General features: G+C 44.5%; 1 protein-coding gene and 1 long non-coding RNA gene across 4 annotated transcripts; one reads left to right on the forward strand and one right to left on the reverse strand.

Annotated features, from left to right (window-relative positions):
* Positions 1-2,589: 2,589 nt before the first annotated feature.
* LOC124661013 lies at positions 2,590-7,008 on the reverse strand. 3 transcript variants are annotated; one of them, XR_006990092.1, is made up of 4 exons: positions 6,724-7,008; positions 4,059-5,373; positions 3,849-3,947; positions 2,590-3,264 (listed from the first exon to the last, which is right to left on the reverse strand). It is a non-coding gene; the product is annotated as an uncharacterized LOC124661013 (long non-coding RNA). The 3 variants fall into 3 exon arrangements; XR_006990076.1 differs by lacking the exon at positions 6,724-7,008 and having other exon boundaries at positions 2,590-2,629; positions 3,166-3,264; positions 4,059-6,430; XR_006990075.1 differs by lacking the exon at positions 6,724-7,008 and having other exon boundaries at positions 4,059-6,430.
* A 2,762-nt stretch (positions 7,009-9,770) lies between these two features.
* Positions 9,771-10,278, forward strand: LOC124680579 (basic blue protein-like). The gene is made up of 2 exons (XM_047215647.1): positions 9,771-9,942; positions 10,073-10,278. The coding sequence occupies exons 1-2, from the start codon at positions 9,771-9,773 to the stop codon at positions 10,276-10,278; spliced, it is 378 nt and encodes a 125-aa protein (XP_047071603.1).
* Positions 10,279-12,036: the final 1,758 nt, after the last annotated feature.

The following is a 12,036-nucleotide window of genomic DNA, read 5'->3' on the forward strand; positions in this document are numbered from 1 at the left end:
CATCCTGTCGGCGGGATGGTCCGTCCGGTTGAGCTCTTTCGGCTTCTTCTGGCCGAGTTCAGGGCGCCCTTCCGCCGCGCAAGCCGCCGGAGCGTCGGGGTTGTACTGCTCGGTCTTGCTCTTCGAGAGGGTCGTACGAGTTTCCTTCCACTTCTCGCAATTCTCGAGGCGGGCGTAGACGTTGAGGAACTTGAACTGCAGGCCGGTGTCGTCCGTGTACATGTCCAAAGCTCGGCGTAGCTGGGAAAAAAAGAGCACGACGATACGGGTCAGCTAACGACGATGTACCTCGGTGATGCAGGGTCGGCCGAGCATACCTTTTGCTCCAAGTCGTGGCCGCTGATCGGCCGTTTGTCGACCTCCTCCTGTATGCCGTGCCATTTGCTGCATGCCGTCTGCATGATCCCCCAATGGGTGGCCATTGCCTTGTCACCCCGGTACACGTTCATGTTCGTCTTGTTGAAGTAGGGATCGACGAGTTTGCGTTCCTCGTACGCCTGCCTCACTCGAAGCCGTATGTGTCGAACGACCGATTGGCCCCGATTATGCCGTTCGTGGACACGGTCATCCAAGCTTCGGCGAGGCACTCCTCTTCCTTCGGCGTCCATTTGATACGCGGTTCGGCGGGCGGCGAGTCCTTCCTCTTCTTCTTCCCCTTCGACGAGTTGGCGGCGGCTTGAGTTGGCTCTTCTTCTTCCTCGTCTTCTTCTTCGACGGCTTGGCTTCCGTCGGCAACATCCTCCCGATGCTCGTTGCGCGCCGCCACACGGCTGCCGTCGCCCTCGTCTCCTCTTGCATGAAGAACCCCGGGCACGCAGCCGGCGGCGGCCATGAAGAACCCCGGGCTCGCAGCGGCGGCCATGGAGCCGGAGGTGATCATCTCGTGGATCTCCTCTTCGTTCGGCGCCGCCATCGCACCGAACGGGAGCGGCCCTCGTCGCAGGGCCGGCGAGGTGCCCTCGAACAGGTCGCCGCCGCCGACGTCAAGCTCGGGCGGCGACGTCGTGGACCTGGACGGTTGGACGTAGGCGCCCTCTTGGAACACGGCAGTCGGCGACGGCGAGTACACGAAGGGGAGAAGGACGACGGGGAACTGGTTGTACCTTGCGCCGGCCATTGGCCGGAGAACATGCTGCCGCCGCTGAAGGCCATGCTGATCTTCCTCGCTTGTTCGTCCTGGGCCGCCGCCGCCGCCCTCTTGGCGGCGGCTTTTTTCACCCTCTCCGCCCCGCCGCTTGTTTCCACCTCGCGCCGTTTCTCGTCCGCCGCCCACTCGGCGTTCGACATGCCCGGCGGCTTCGTCTTCTTCGCCCGCATCTTCCTCGCCGGCGCCTTCGGCGGCATTGTGGTGGACGAGAAGACGAGGAGGAGAGCGGTGGTGGACGAGAAGACGCCGCCGGGAACTGGAGCTAGAAGACGAGGAGATTGGGGAATTTCGGCGGGAGAGAATGGGGATATGCAAGCAAATTGGAGGGAATGGGGATATGCAAGCAAATTGGAGAGAAAATCTACAGGATTTGGTTTTCCAGTCGCCGACTACGCGGGTCCACACGACGTTTCGCGCCAAAATCTTTCGTCCGGAGTCCCCGAGCGCGCCCCGGGGGGGCCGGGGATGGCGTGGGCTCGCCGGATGGATGAAGGGCAAATCCGGACGAAAACGAGAAACCGGGGACGCGACTGGGCCGAATTTCGCCGTCCGGATGGAAAAAACGTCGCTCGGGGGCCTCGTCGGGGGGACGAGTGGAGATGCTCTAAGGGGAAGGGCCAGCTTGCAACCCTTTGTTAAGAGAGATACAAGAAGCCTTTATCGCTTGCAGGTTCAAGCCACCTACACTAGAGAAATATGATGGAGATTCCAACCCCATCAATTCTTAGAATTATACTCCAATGTTATTTATGTCGCGGGAGGATGACCATTGAAAATGTTCAAACGTTTTTGTATTACGATGGGATTAATACCGCAGTTTTGTTTCTTTTCGGGAGTGTCTAACCATCATCTAGATGAAAATGCAATTCGCTCCAAGTCAGATTTTATAAGTACTCACTGATCTCTTCAGTCTCCGTTTCCATAACAGATACTCCATTTTCCCTAACAGATACTCCATTCCGTTCAGTCCGGGAAACCAAAAACACAAACAAATTAATTCCGATTAGTCCGGCCAGCCTGGTTTTTCCTGGGTTTTTTTTTTCATTAGCCCACTGTTTATACATCTGCCTTTTTAAAACTGGGCTCTTGTACATAATAACTGGAAAAAGAGTATAGCCCATTATTTATACATCAGCCTCTGTTGAGGATTTCACAAAAAAACAGGAAACTGGACCTTCTACTTCCGTTGGCCTGGTCCACCAGTTGCCTCCACGTCACCATCTCCCTCTTCTTCTTCCTCCCCATGCAAAAGCAGCCTGGTTCAGCGACGACGGGCACCACACAGGAAATCAGGAAAAAGAAAGAGGAAAAACAAAGAAATCTCGGGCAAGAAAAAGATAGATCCACATCCATGATGGACGGAAATGAGGAAAACTACGGCACAATGAAGAATGCAAAATATTTGGGCAACCCGTTGTACTTCAGAAACCTCCTTTCTTTTCTTGATCAATCGTGTACATCTCCCACCGAATTGTCTTGGGTCTGCAAGGTAAATGCTTGATGGTATCAACAAGTAGTGAAAACCACAACATCCTTCGGTGTACGGGCATATCCCTAGGCCAGTCATGTTAATTGTCATATGCACGTCCAACATATTTCAAAAAATGGCTATGAGCTAAAACTGAAGAAAGGGATGATATTATGCCACCAGCCTTACTATGCTGCTGCCACCTCTCGGTTTCTGTGACTCTTTCTGTCAATTTAAGAATGATTCAAAAATTTCCTATGTCACCAGGCGGTCATAGGGTAAAACTACAATGGATGCTAGTATGACCTAAGCCTACTTTGCTTGGTGGAGCACTGATAAAAAACCGCCAAAGTTTATGTTTCTATAGCTATATGTTTGCCACATGATCATGATACGACTGTATGGAGAAAAGAAGCTAGGAAGAAGGCAACTCATAAAACAGCTACTATTCTGCTATTTGTTATCAGCTTATTGATCAATTGAAACAGATGTAGTAACATGGCATGAAGATGTGTTCATATTTCATAGAGTAGGAGCGGAGGACATATACCAGGGGGTAGAATTTCCTGAGATCTCTGGCTTGCCTTATCACAGCTTAGTACTCAGTACTGTACCGAGTTAGGAAATGCATGTCCAGCTTATACGATTTCTGCGAGGAAAGATATTCAGAAAAATTTAGCAAAGGAAAGTCATGATATCCCATTACTGAAAATATCATAGGACAGACCCAGCATCACTACAAAAACAAAAGGTGAAGAAATACTTCATTTCCTTGGTAGGCTTAGGGAAAGGCGTAACCTAGTGTAAAGTTCCACCAATGCTAACTAGCAAATCAACCAAGGCTTCTGCGCTGGTGAGTAGCATAGTAACTAAACAACCATGGTGTCACGTCACCTACCCAAATTTCCACTACCTAAACATGCTTCTGGGAAATAAGTAAACACTATGAGGTTGAAAAACGAGAAACTACATGATAAATTATGAACATTGCAAAAAGCTAAGCTACAATGAGCTAATAAGATACAATGAGAGTATACAGAGCTGAGGAAATAAAAAACATTTAGGTGTATCTTTCTACAGACTTAAGAAAATAGACTAGCAATGACAAGAGGGACATTGAAGTATATCTTTCTGCAAAACTGATGAAATGGACTAAGAATGACAAGAGGGACAATGCAAATCTAAACTGACAAACAAAGAATATTATACTGAAAATCAAAGAAACAGACTAACCTTGTTGTTCCTTGTAGAACCGAACAAGCATCCACTGTTTGATCTCCTCCTCTGATCTATGGCAAAAGTGGACTTGTATCCACCATCAAAATCTACCGTCTACACTAAATTGAAGAGATGTTGAATACTAAGTGGATGGAGAAAGAAACATCGAAGATAATCAGAAAAAAATGAAAACAGAGAAAATGATTTAGCAGCCAACATTCTCACCATCAGCGATGTTGTTCATCATCGTTTAAGCAGCCAATATTGTCTGATTTTATCAACGGGTAACTTAAGATTCAAGATACAAAACAAAAATGAAATGATCAAACATTTTGCAATGCTTGATGAATCATCATTGAGAGACTTAAGAAAACAACTGAGGCAATAATATACTGAGAAACAAACTAATGAGGTACTGCAAATTGACTGGAGAAAATAAAATTGAATGAGATCATCAATAAATGAGATTAACAACGAATGAGATGACATGATAACAAATTACAGGTGGTTGAGAACAATTCATTTGTAGCATGATGTTGTATATTATTAGCAATTTCCACCCAAGCGAGATACCTGATTATTGGAGCGCCAGACTGAATGGTTGAATATTGCCAAACAACAACTTGTCCTAACAGAGACAAGAGGGGCTAAATAGGGCGTTCAACATCTCTATACCTGAGAGAGAGCCCGCATCCATCTAACTTAAGTATAGACGTAGGCAGAAGTCCCCATGTTAAGATACAAGTAAGAATGCAAGACTAAAAAATCAGAAACTTCATAGAATTTTCATATGAACTGAGGAAATCGGAGGAATGAAAATGGAAAAAGGAGCACTGAGAGAATAAGACTGAGAGACCAAGGAATAAAAGACTGAGCAAATAAATATGAGAAGAGACTGAAATAAAGACTGAGTAAATAAATTAAAACGAGCAAATTAAACTGAGAGACTGAAGAAGGAAAGACTGAACAAATAAAACTGAGAAGAAGAGACAGAGAAGGAGGGACTGAGCAAAGATGCCTGAATACTGAGGAGAAAATAAAAATAAAGAGACAAAATGAGATAAATTATAGGACTAAGTGACAGAGATAATGAAAAGGACGCCGGCAGCAGCTCTATTAAAATGAAAAACTGAGAAAATAAGAGACTAACATGAAGAAATAAAGAAAAGAAAGTAGTAATGAAGAAACTAAAGAATGAATACTATAATCAGAGAGAGAGACTGAGGTAAATGATAAACAATGATAAACTGAGATAAAAATGATTACACTGAGCTAAACAATGAAAAGAGATAAAAACTGAGAAGAATGAGAAATGAGAGACTGAGGTTCCCATCTCTGGGGGTCTATCTACGATGTATGTAGATAGTCACTCATTGTTGCTTCAATCAGAATTGTCTTATGTTGTAACTTCTACCATGCTATGATTCTACGCTAATTGAAATTGCAAATATTGTACTGCAGATTGATTCAGGGATATACTCACAAAGCTTTCCAGCAACACGATGTTCAAGATGAATCTTCACACAGGCATGCACCAATACTATTAGAAAAAATGAGAAAAATATGTTTCAATTAGCATAAGAGAAATAATATGAAATTGCTATGAAATTGTTGCAGGAAGGATTCTCATACAGAGGGTTGCTTCTTGGTGGTCAAACAAATCAAGGATCAACTTCTAAATTACTCGGAGAATATGATGATAATCCATGGGATATAACTATATAAGAATGTTTAACAACATGCAGCTAGTCCAGGTGATTTTCTTGAAGAAGCAATTTTTTTTGACAAATTAGTACTGATGCATAGATTACCTTTCGAAAATAAAAAAGATATTACATGCATGCAGGTTGATGATAGTGGGATTATAGAAATTTGCCGGCGAAAATGTCCATAGACCACTAAAAAAGAAAACTCTCAGAGGAAGGTAGTGATCAAAAAGCAGAATGACAATTTAATTACTGCCCGTGAGACTCATACTGCAAGAACCATGACTGGATGGAAAAGACAACACAACAGGAGAGGCAGACACTAATATACAGAGTCGGTGGTGATAATTTGGACTGATAGTCTATTTAGCTCCATTCAGCAATAAATTCAACCAGGCCCGATTCGATCAATTCGAGCCTGTCACAACGCACTGGCCATATTCATGTATTTGTACCAACAAAAAGCATCCATCTCAGAGAGGAACCAACTTCGATACCTTAATTAATTCTGCTTTTGACGTGCCCATACACTATTATGTTACACTTCTAGAGCTGTTGCTGAGGACAACCGGCCAAGTTGGCCTAATCAAACAATTAACAACACACTTTATGAACATATTTTACCCTACTGATGCCTTAATGAAAACATTACCAAAGCAATATCCCATATAACAACAGGTGTTCTACAGATTATAAATTCACAAGAATTGTCAGGAAAATGAAGGTTACAAATAGCAACCAGCACTGCAAAAATACAAAGAGTCAGTTTCACTCGATTGGTCTTTATTTTTCTAGCAGTCTTTCCAATAACTAAGTAGATGAAAACAGGTGTGCAAAACATAAACTACTTGCAGTTAGGGAATCAAATCTGCTATTCCAGTGTCTACGGACAGTAACTTCAGATACGAGTTTGACCAAGCTAAAAACTCATTGCTGCTACTCGCTATCTTCACCATTAACGTTGTTAAATCAAGGACGTCCCAAAAACACTAGCAGGGGGAATATCATGGGGGAACGCATCCTAGAATCGCCTCACAAACCAATGAATTCGCGTTCTGCCCAGCACCACCTAAGAACAACACAAAATTACCAGATCCGCGCGTGAAACTGAACACTAAGATGTGAAGGCGCACATAGAGGAGTAAAAGACAAATAGAAATTGGAGCAACGAAGAAGAAAGGTACCAGTCACGCCGGCGACCCAGCCAGCAGCCTTCTACCATCACCTCGAAACAGTGGTCGCTCCCTGGAAGCTCCGGCATGGAGGAATCCAGCTCCTTGGCATCCTTGCAAACCCATGCTTTTCACTTCCACAGAGCGATGGAACACGAGGACGAGAGCGAGCGGAATCCTCCCGGTTCGTCACTCGGTGGCCTTCACCGATTTCTCCGCCGCCGCACGGGGGAACCCAGGGCCTCGCCGGGAGATCCCACCACCACCGCGGGAGAAAAGCTCTCTCAGCTGCCAGACAAAAAAGAGAAATGAAAATAAAGTGAAAAATATCTACCGACAAAGGGCATGGACGCTGATATACAAACCGAAAAGGCCAAAAAGAAAAACCAACCGTCTGAAAAACCAGTATAAAAAACTGGATAGAAAACGGAGGGCGACGGGCGAGAACCGAGCGACGTGCCAGCGCCAAGATTCGCGCTAACGTTTAGAAGGTACGGCCAGCGATCTGACCTGAGCCGAATTGGCATTTCAGCTAGCTGAAAATTAGGAAAGGTGTTCTTTTCTACCAAAAGAGGAACTCAATTAGGTCACGGGATCACCCGAATGTTTTTTTTTTTGGTCGCAACCTTGGGAACTTCATGCAACCTTTGATGTCTGACGGACACTCTCAAGCAAAAGGTGAGTCTGTGACTCTGTGTGAAGCTATTTCCTAAGGTACTCCAAGGTGCAAAGAACCAATGTCCCAAGCATGGCAGTGATCAATGCTTGCATTCAAGGTTTACTTTCGTTGAAGTAAATTAATCACTCAATCAGAATTCCCCAAGAACCAATAAGGTGTTGGAAGTATGTGTTAGAGGAAATAATGTGATAATGCTATTTTCCAATGTATCCCTAAGTTATTTGTACTTGCTCCGTACCAGTTTATTAGCTGGCATGTAGTTCAAGACAAAAAATTAAACATAATTTTGGTTAACAAGATAAAAAATTATATGTCACAAAAATGTGAATCCAATGATATAATTTTGTGTGTTAAACTATAAGTGGATTGCCTAGCTCTTTCCATCAGATTGGTCTTTTGGAATAGTTGGTTAGCGCATGAAGCTTAACATGGTATCAGAGCCAGGGTCTCGAGTTTGAGTCCTGGTTTTCACAATTTATTCTATAAATTGCTGTTACTCCGCTGCGTCACACGTGAGGGTAGATGTTAAACTATAAGTGGATTACCTAGCTCTTTCCATCAGATCGGTCTTTTGGAATAGTTGGTTAGTGCATGAAGCTTAACATTGTGACATATAATTCATATTTTGTTAACCATATCTATGGTCAAACTTTTTTTTTCTTAAACTACGTGTCGGCCTGGTAAACCAGTACAGAGGGAGCATTGTCCTTGATCATACAATTTTGTGAATTGTTTGCGAGATTATATATTGCATATATGATAATTGTTCTAATAGTCGCTGCCTGCTGCCTAGTCGGCGAGATTATGCAAACACGTACCCTTTGACTAGTACATGATTGGTCATATATATGCTAACCAGATAGTATGAACTCCAGAATCTAGATCAACAAGTTGGACATACCTGCCGTGAGACACGACGAGATGCTTGTCATCTGTTAGTCTCAAGTACAACTTATATTCCATTTCCTAGACTTGGGGTCTTCACATGTTCTTGAAATGTGAGGTCAACCTGGGGGAAAGACCCCATCATCCGTAAAGAGTGGGAAAAAAAACACCAACCAAAGTAAAATTTCTGGCACTGTTATGGGCGCAGTAGGGTCCGACTTGTTATTTCTCATTTTCTTGGAATCTAATCCAAAATCGGGCAATTCTCAATCGATGTTGGAGCTGAAGCCCTCCTGCAAAAAAAGTACTCCTCCCCAGGGATTGTACAAGACAATCTGAGCTGAAGACCTTCTTGTACAAGACAATCTGATGAAAGTGTAGTAGAGGGGGTTTATCATGTTCTCCACAGGGATTGAATTACAAGAAGCTAGTGTTTCAATTTGCAACTACCAAAAAAGATCTCAAGTGTTTACGAATTGAAGGGAAGATAAGCTGACTGAACAGATCAAAACCCCTCCACTACACATGCCGTGTTAGTTTACTGGTAGTGCAGAGGATGTGGTTGGGTGTATACCCCACTATACCTAACCTAAGTAGAGCACATCGCCATGATTGTATTGGCCCATGTACATACTTGGATTTTTTTGCCGACAATACATACTTGGATTTGTAAACATTGTAACTTGATTGGCCATTGTAGTGGGATGGGTGTACGTCAAGGAAAAAAAGCTAGCTAGCGCAGCAAGAAGAAGCAGAGACTAAAATAAATAAAAACCGGGGGAACTTGTATATAGCTAAAAAAATGAACCATGTGGAAGCTGAGCCCAAAGTATCCTAGGACGAACCTACGTTTGTTCATAGTGGGCTGGTGGCGGAAAAGTCCCAGTTGAACCTGGGTGCACGTGAACCCAGGTGGGAAATGTATTTTCCAAATGTTAAAAAATTCTGAAATAAAAATAACGGGTACGTATTCATGTTCCATACTTCCATGTGTGCGTAGAAAGTTTTCGCGGAGAAACCAAATTTTTAATTTCAGAAACTAAAAAAAGACAAAATACGTCACATATATACTGCTATATAGCCCTGCAAAATTTCACTTTTTTGCCGAGGCAAATTAAAAGGTTTTTTCGTCACGAAACTAATGTCCAGGGCACATGTTTGAGATCACCTTTGCACGCATTTTATGTTTCGATTTTTAAAACATATTTTTACATCACAAACGCACTTTTAAAAAAGTGGGTTCACATGCACCCAGGTTCTGAAAAGCCAGTCTCGCTGGTGGCCTACTACACTACTACCTTGGTGGGGGCAGGGTCGATTATCCAATGCTAGGGAATGAAATAGGCTGTAACTGTGCACTAAGAAGACCCAACAGCAGACCACTATAAATACCACCATGAGCTTGTTGAAGATTGCAAGACACTTAGCATAGATAAAACTACACTACACTCACTGTACCTTTAAGATCTTAGGTAGTTAGGTACATAGTTAAGCCATGGGAAGATGCAGTGCAAGCCTTGTGGCTCTGGTTTTCGTGATGTTTCTGTGTTCGACGACGACTGTGCTTGCTGAAACCCATGTCGTGGGTGACTCCAAGGGCTGGGGCTTCTCTGTTTCTTATGACAGTTGGGCCACTGGAAAGGCTTTCGCGGCTGGTGACACGCTCGGTAGAGACTCTCTCTTGCGTTCCCTTCCTCTCTTACAAGTAAAAAAAAGCCAATTAAAAACATGGAGTGTGCAAGCTTTGTTCGTCGCAGGATCTAAGACAAGCATAGTTAATTATACTTGTGCGTGCAGTTTTCAAGTACCAGCCAGGCGCGCACAACGCGGTGGCCGTGAGCGCCTCGGAGTACCGGAGCTGCAAGGTGCGCAGGGCCGCTGACGCGGCAGCAACAGCGACCGGAAGCGCGACGCTGAATCTCAAGAAGGGCGTGAACTACTTCATCTGCGGCGTCCCCGGCCACTGCGCCGCCGGTATGAAGCTCCGAGCGGTGGCCAACTGACGAGCGATTGAGCATGTGGTTATGACTTATGATGCATGCTTATGAAATCCCTTACAACATGTGCACTCATCGCATGCATCCGTACATGTTGATCGATCTTAGGTGATTCACTGTGTGTGGAGTGCTCGAACAGTATGGGTGATCAGTCATGCTTCTTATGGAAGTACTGGAGTACTAAATAATGACCCAATCATGTACTGGGTGACTTAATTCGTGCTTTTTTTGGAACCTAGCCTTAGAGCATCTCCAACAGGCGCACTAAAAATCGGTGCGGTATACCTCGCGTCCGCCGTGCTGCAAACGGATGGCGCGCGCTGGGCCAGAATTTGCCTCGTCGGACGCGCTAAAATGCAGCGCGTGCGCGGGCGGTAAAATTAGCCCTCCGCCGGGCGCGCCATAATACAGCGCGCGCGGGCGCGGAAAACATATTTCTACACTACTATTCATTCAACAAGATCAAACACTCACATATAATCATGAAACAAAATGATGTACCATTGTTTAAATGAACACAAAGTGCAACACACATCACATAGTTCAAGAACGACACACAAAATGACGTAGTTCAACAACGACACACAACATATGGTTCAAATGGACACAAAGTGGAACACACAATTTGCATATCACAAATGCATCTCACACTTCCGCATTTTCTAAGTCAACACCTTCTTTTGCTTCTTCTTCCTTGTCATCTTGGGTTGAAGGAGGAATAGTAGGATCCAAGGACGACATGAATACTCCCGGTGGTGCTCCCATAGTCCCATACACACCACTCACCGAGCCTCCCATATTCCCTCCGAACACTCCTCCATAGCTTGGTCCTCCCATGCCGGCCATGCCTCCCATGGCGGGCATGGACATTCTTCCCATGCCGGCCATGCCTCCCATGGCGGGCATGGGCATGCTTCCCATGCCGGCCATGCCTCCCATGCCTCCTCCAAACGTCGGCATGCCTCCTCCAAACATGGCGGCCGTGGGTGTGTTCATGTTGGCTATCAACAATCTCTTCTTGGCCAACACTTCGTCGCGAGCAAGGTTGATGTACTCCTTTTGCCTCTCATCCATTTGGGAAGTATCCTGTGATGACCCAGCGTACCACTGCATGGTGTAGTACACAAGTCGTTGACATAACACAAGTGAAACACCGTTCCACTCATATTACATCCCTCAGAGTGGTACAACAGAAACATATGCGAGTCCAAGGTATGTCTATAGAAGGATACACAAGCTGTTTACAAAAGATCAACACAGCCTCTTATTTACAGTGAGGTAAAACTTCAAATAAAGCTCCAGAAGAACGATTTGTAATCTAACTTATTGCTAACTTAAACTTCAGAGCTACTAGGCTTGCTATAGAAATCTAGCTATTTAGGTGCTAGGATTAGGGAAAGGCTCCCTTCTATTACTAGTCTAAGTTTCCACTCTAGCTGATGCCGAAGTTGACTCCATTGACTTCTTTGATTGTATTCTTCATCTTGTTGCAGTTGACTTCTTTGTCTTCGAGTTCCACGGTAGTTCCTCCTCCGGTGCCTCCATAGCTAAGCAGGGGATTTAAGAGTGGGATGAGTACAAGCGTACTCAGCAAGTTCATATTAGGAAATAGGTGTATCATGCACTAGCTACGACCACGGACCAGAAAGTCATAGGCGAATGCAAGTTTTCATAAACATTTCTTCAAAAGATTTATTTTATTCCGAAAACTATGCCCGTCGGTCTTCACGAGTTGACTAGAACTTCATGGAGTTCCTTTCCTGC

This window comes from Lolium rigidum, chromosome 1 (assembly GCF_022539505.1).
Source record: "Lolium rigidum isolate FL_2022 chromosome 1, APGP_CSIRO_Lrig_0.1, whole genome shotgun sequence".
NCBI lineage: Eukaryota > Viridiplantae > Streptophyta > Magnoliopsida > Poales > Poaceae > Lolium > Lolium rigidum.

Coding starts and splice junctions, on each gene's coding strand:
- LOC124680579 (XM_047215647.1), top strand. CDS start 9,771: ATGGGAAGATGCAGTGCAAGCCTTGTGGCTCTGGTTTTCGTGATGTTT. Junction 9,943..10,072: donor CGCGGCTGGTGACACGCTCG/GTAGAGACTCTC, acceptor TTGTGCGTGCAG/TTTTCAAGTACCAGCCAGGC.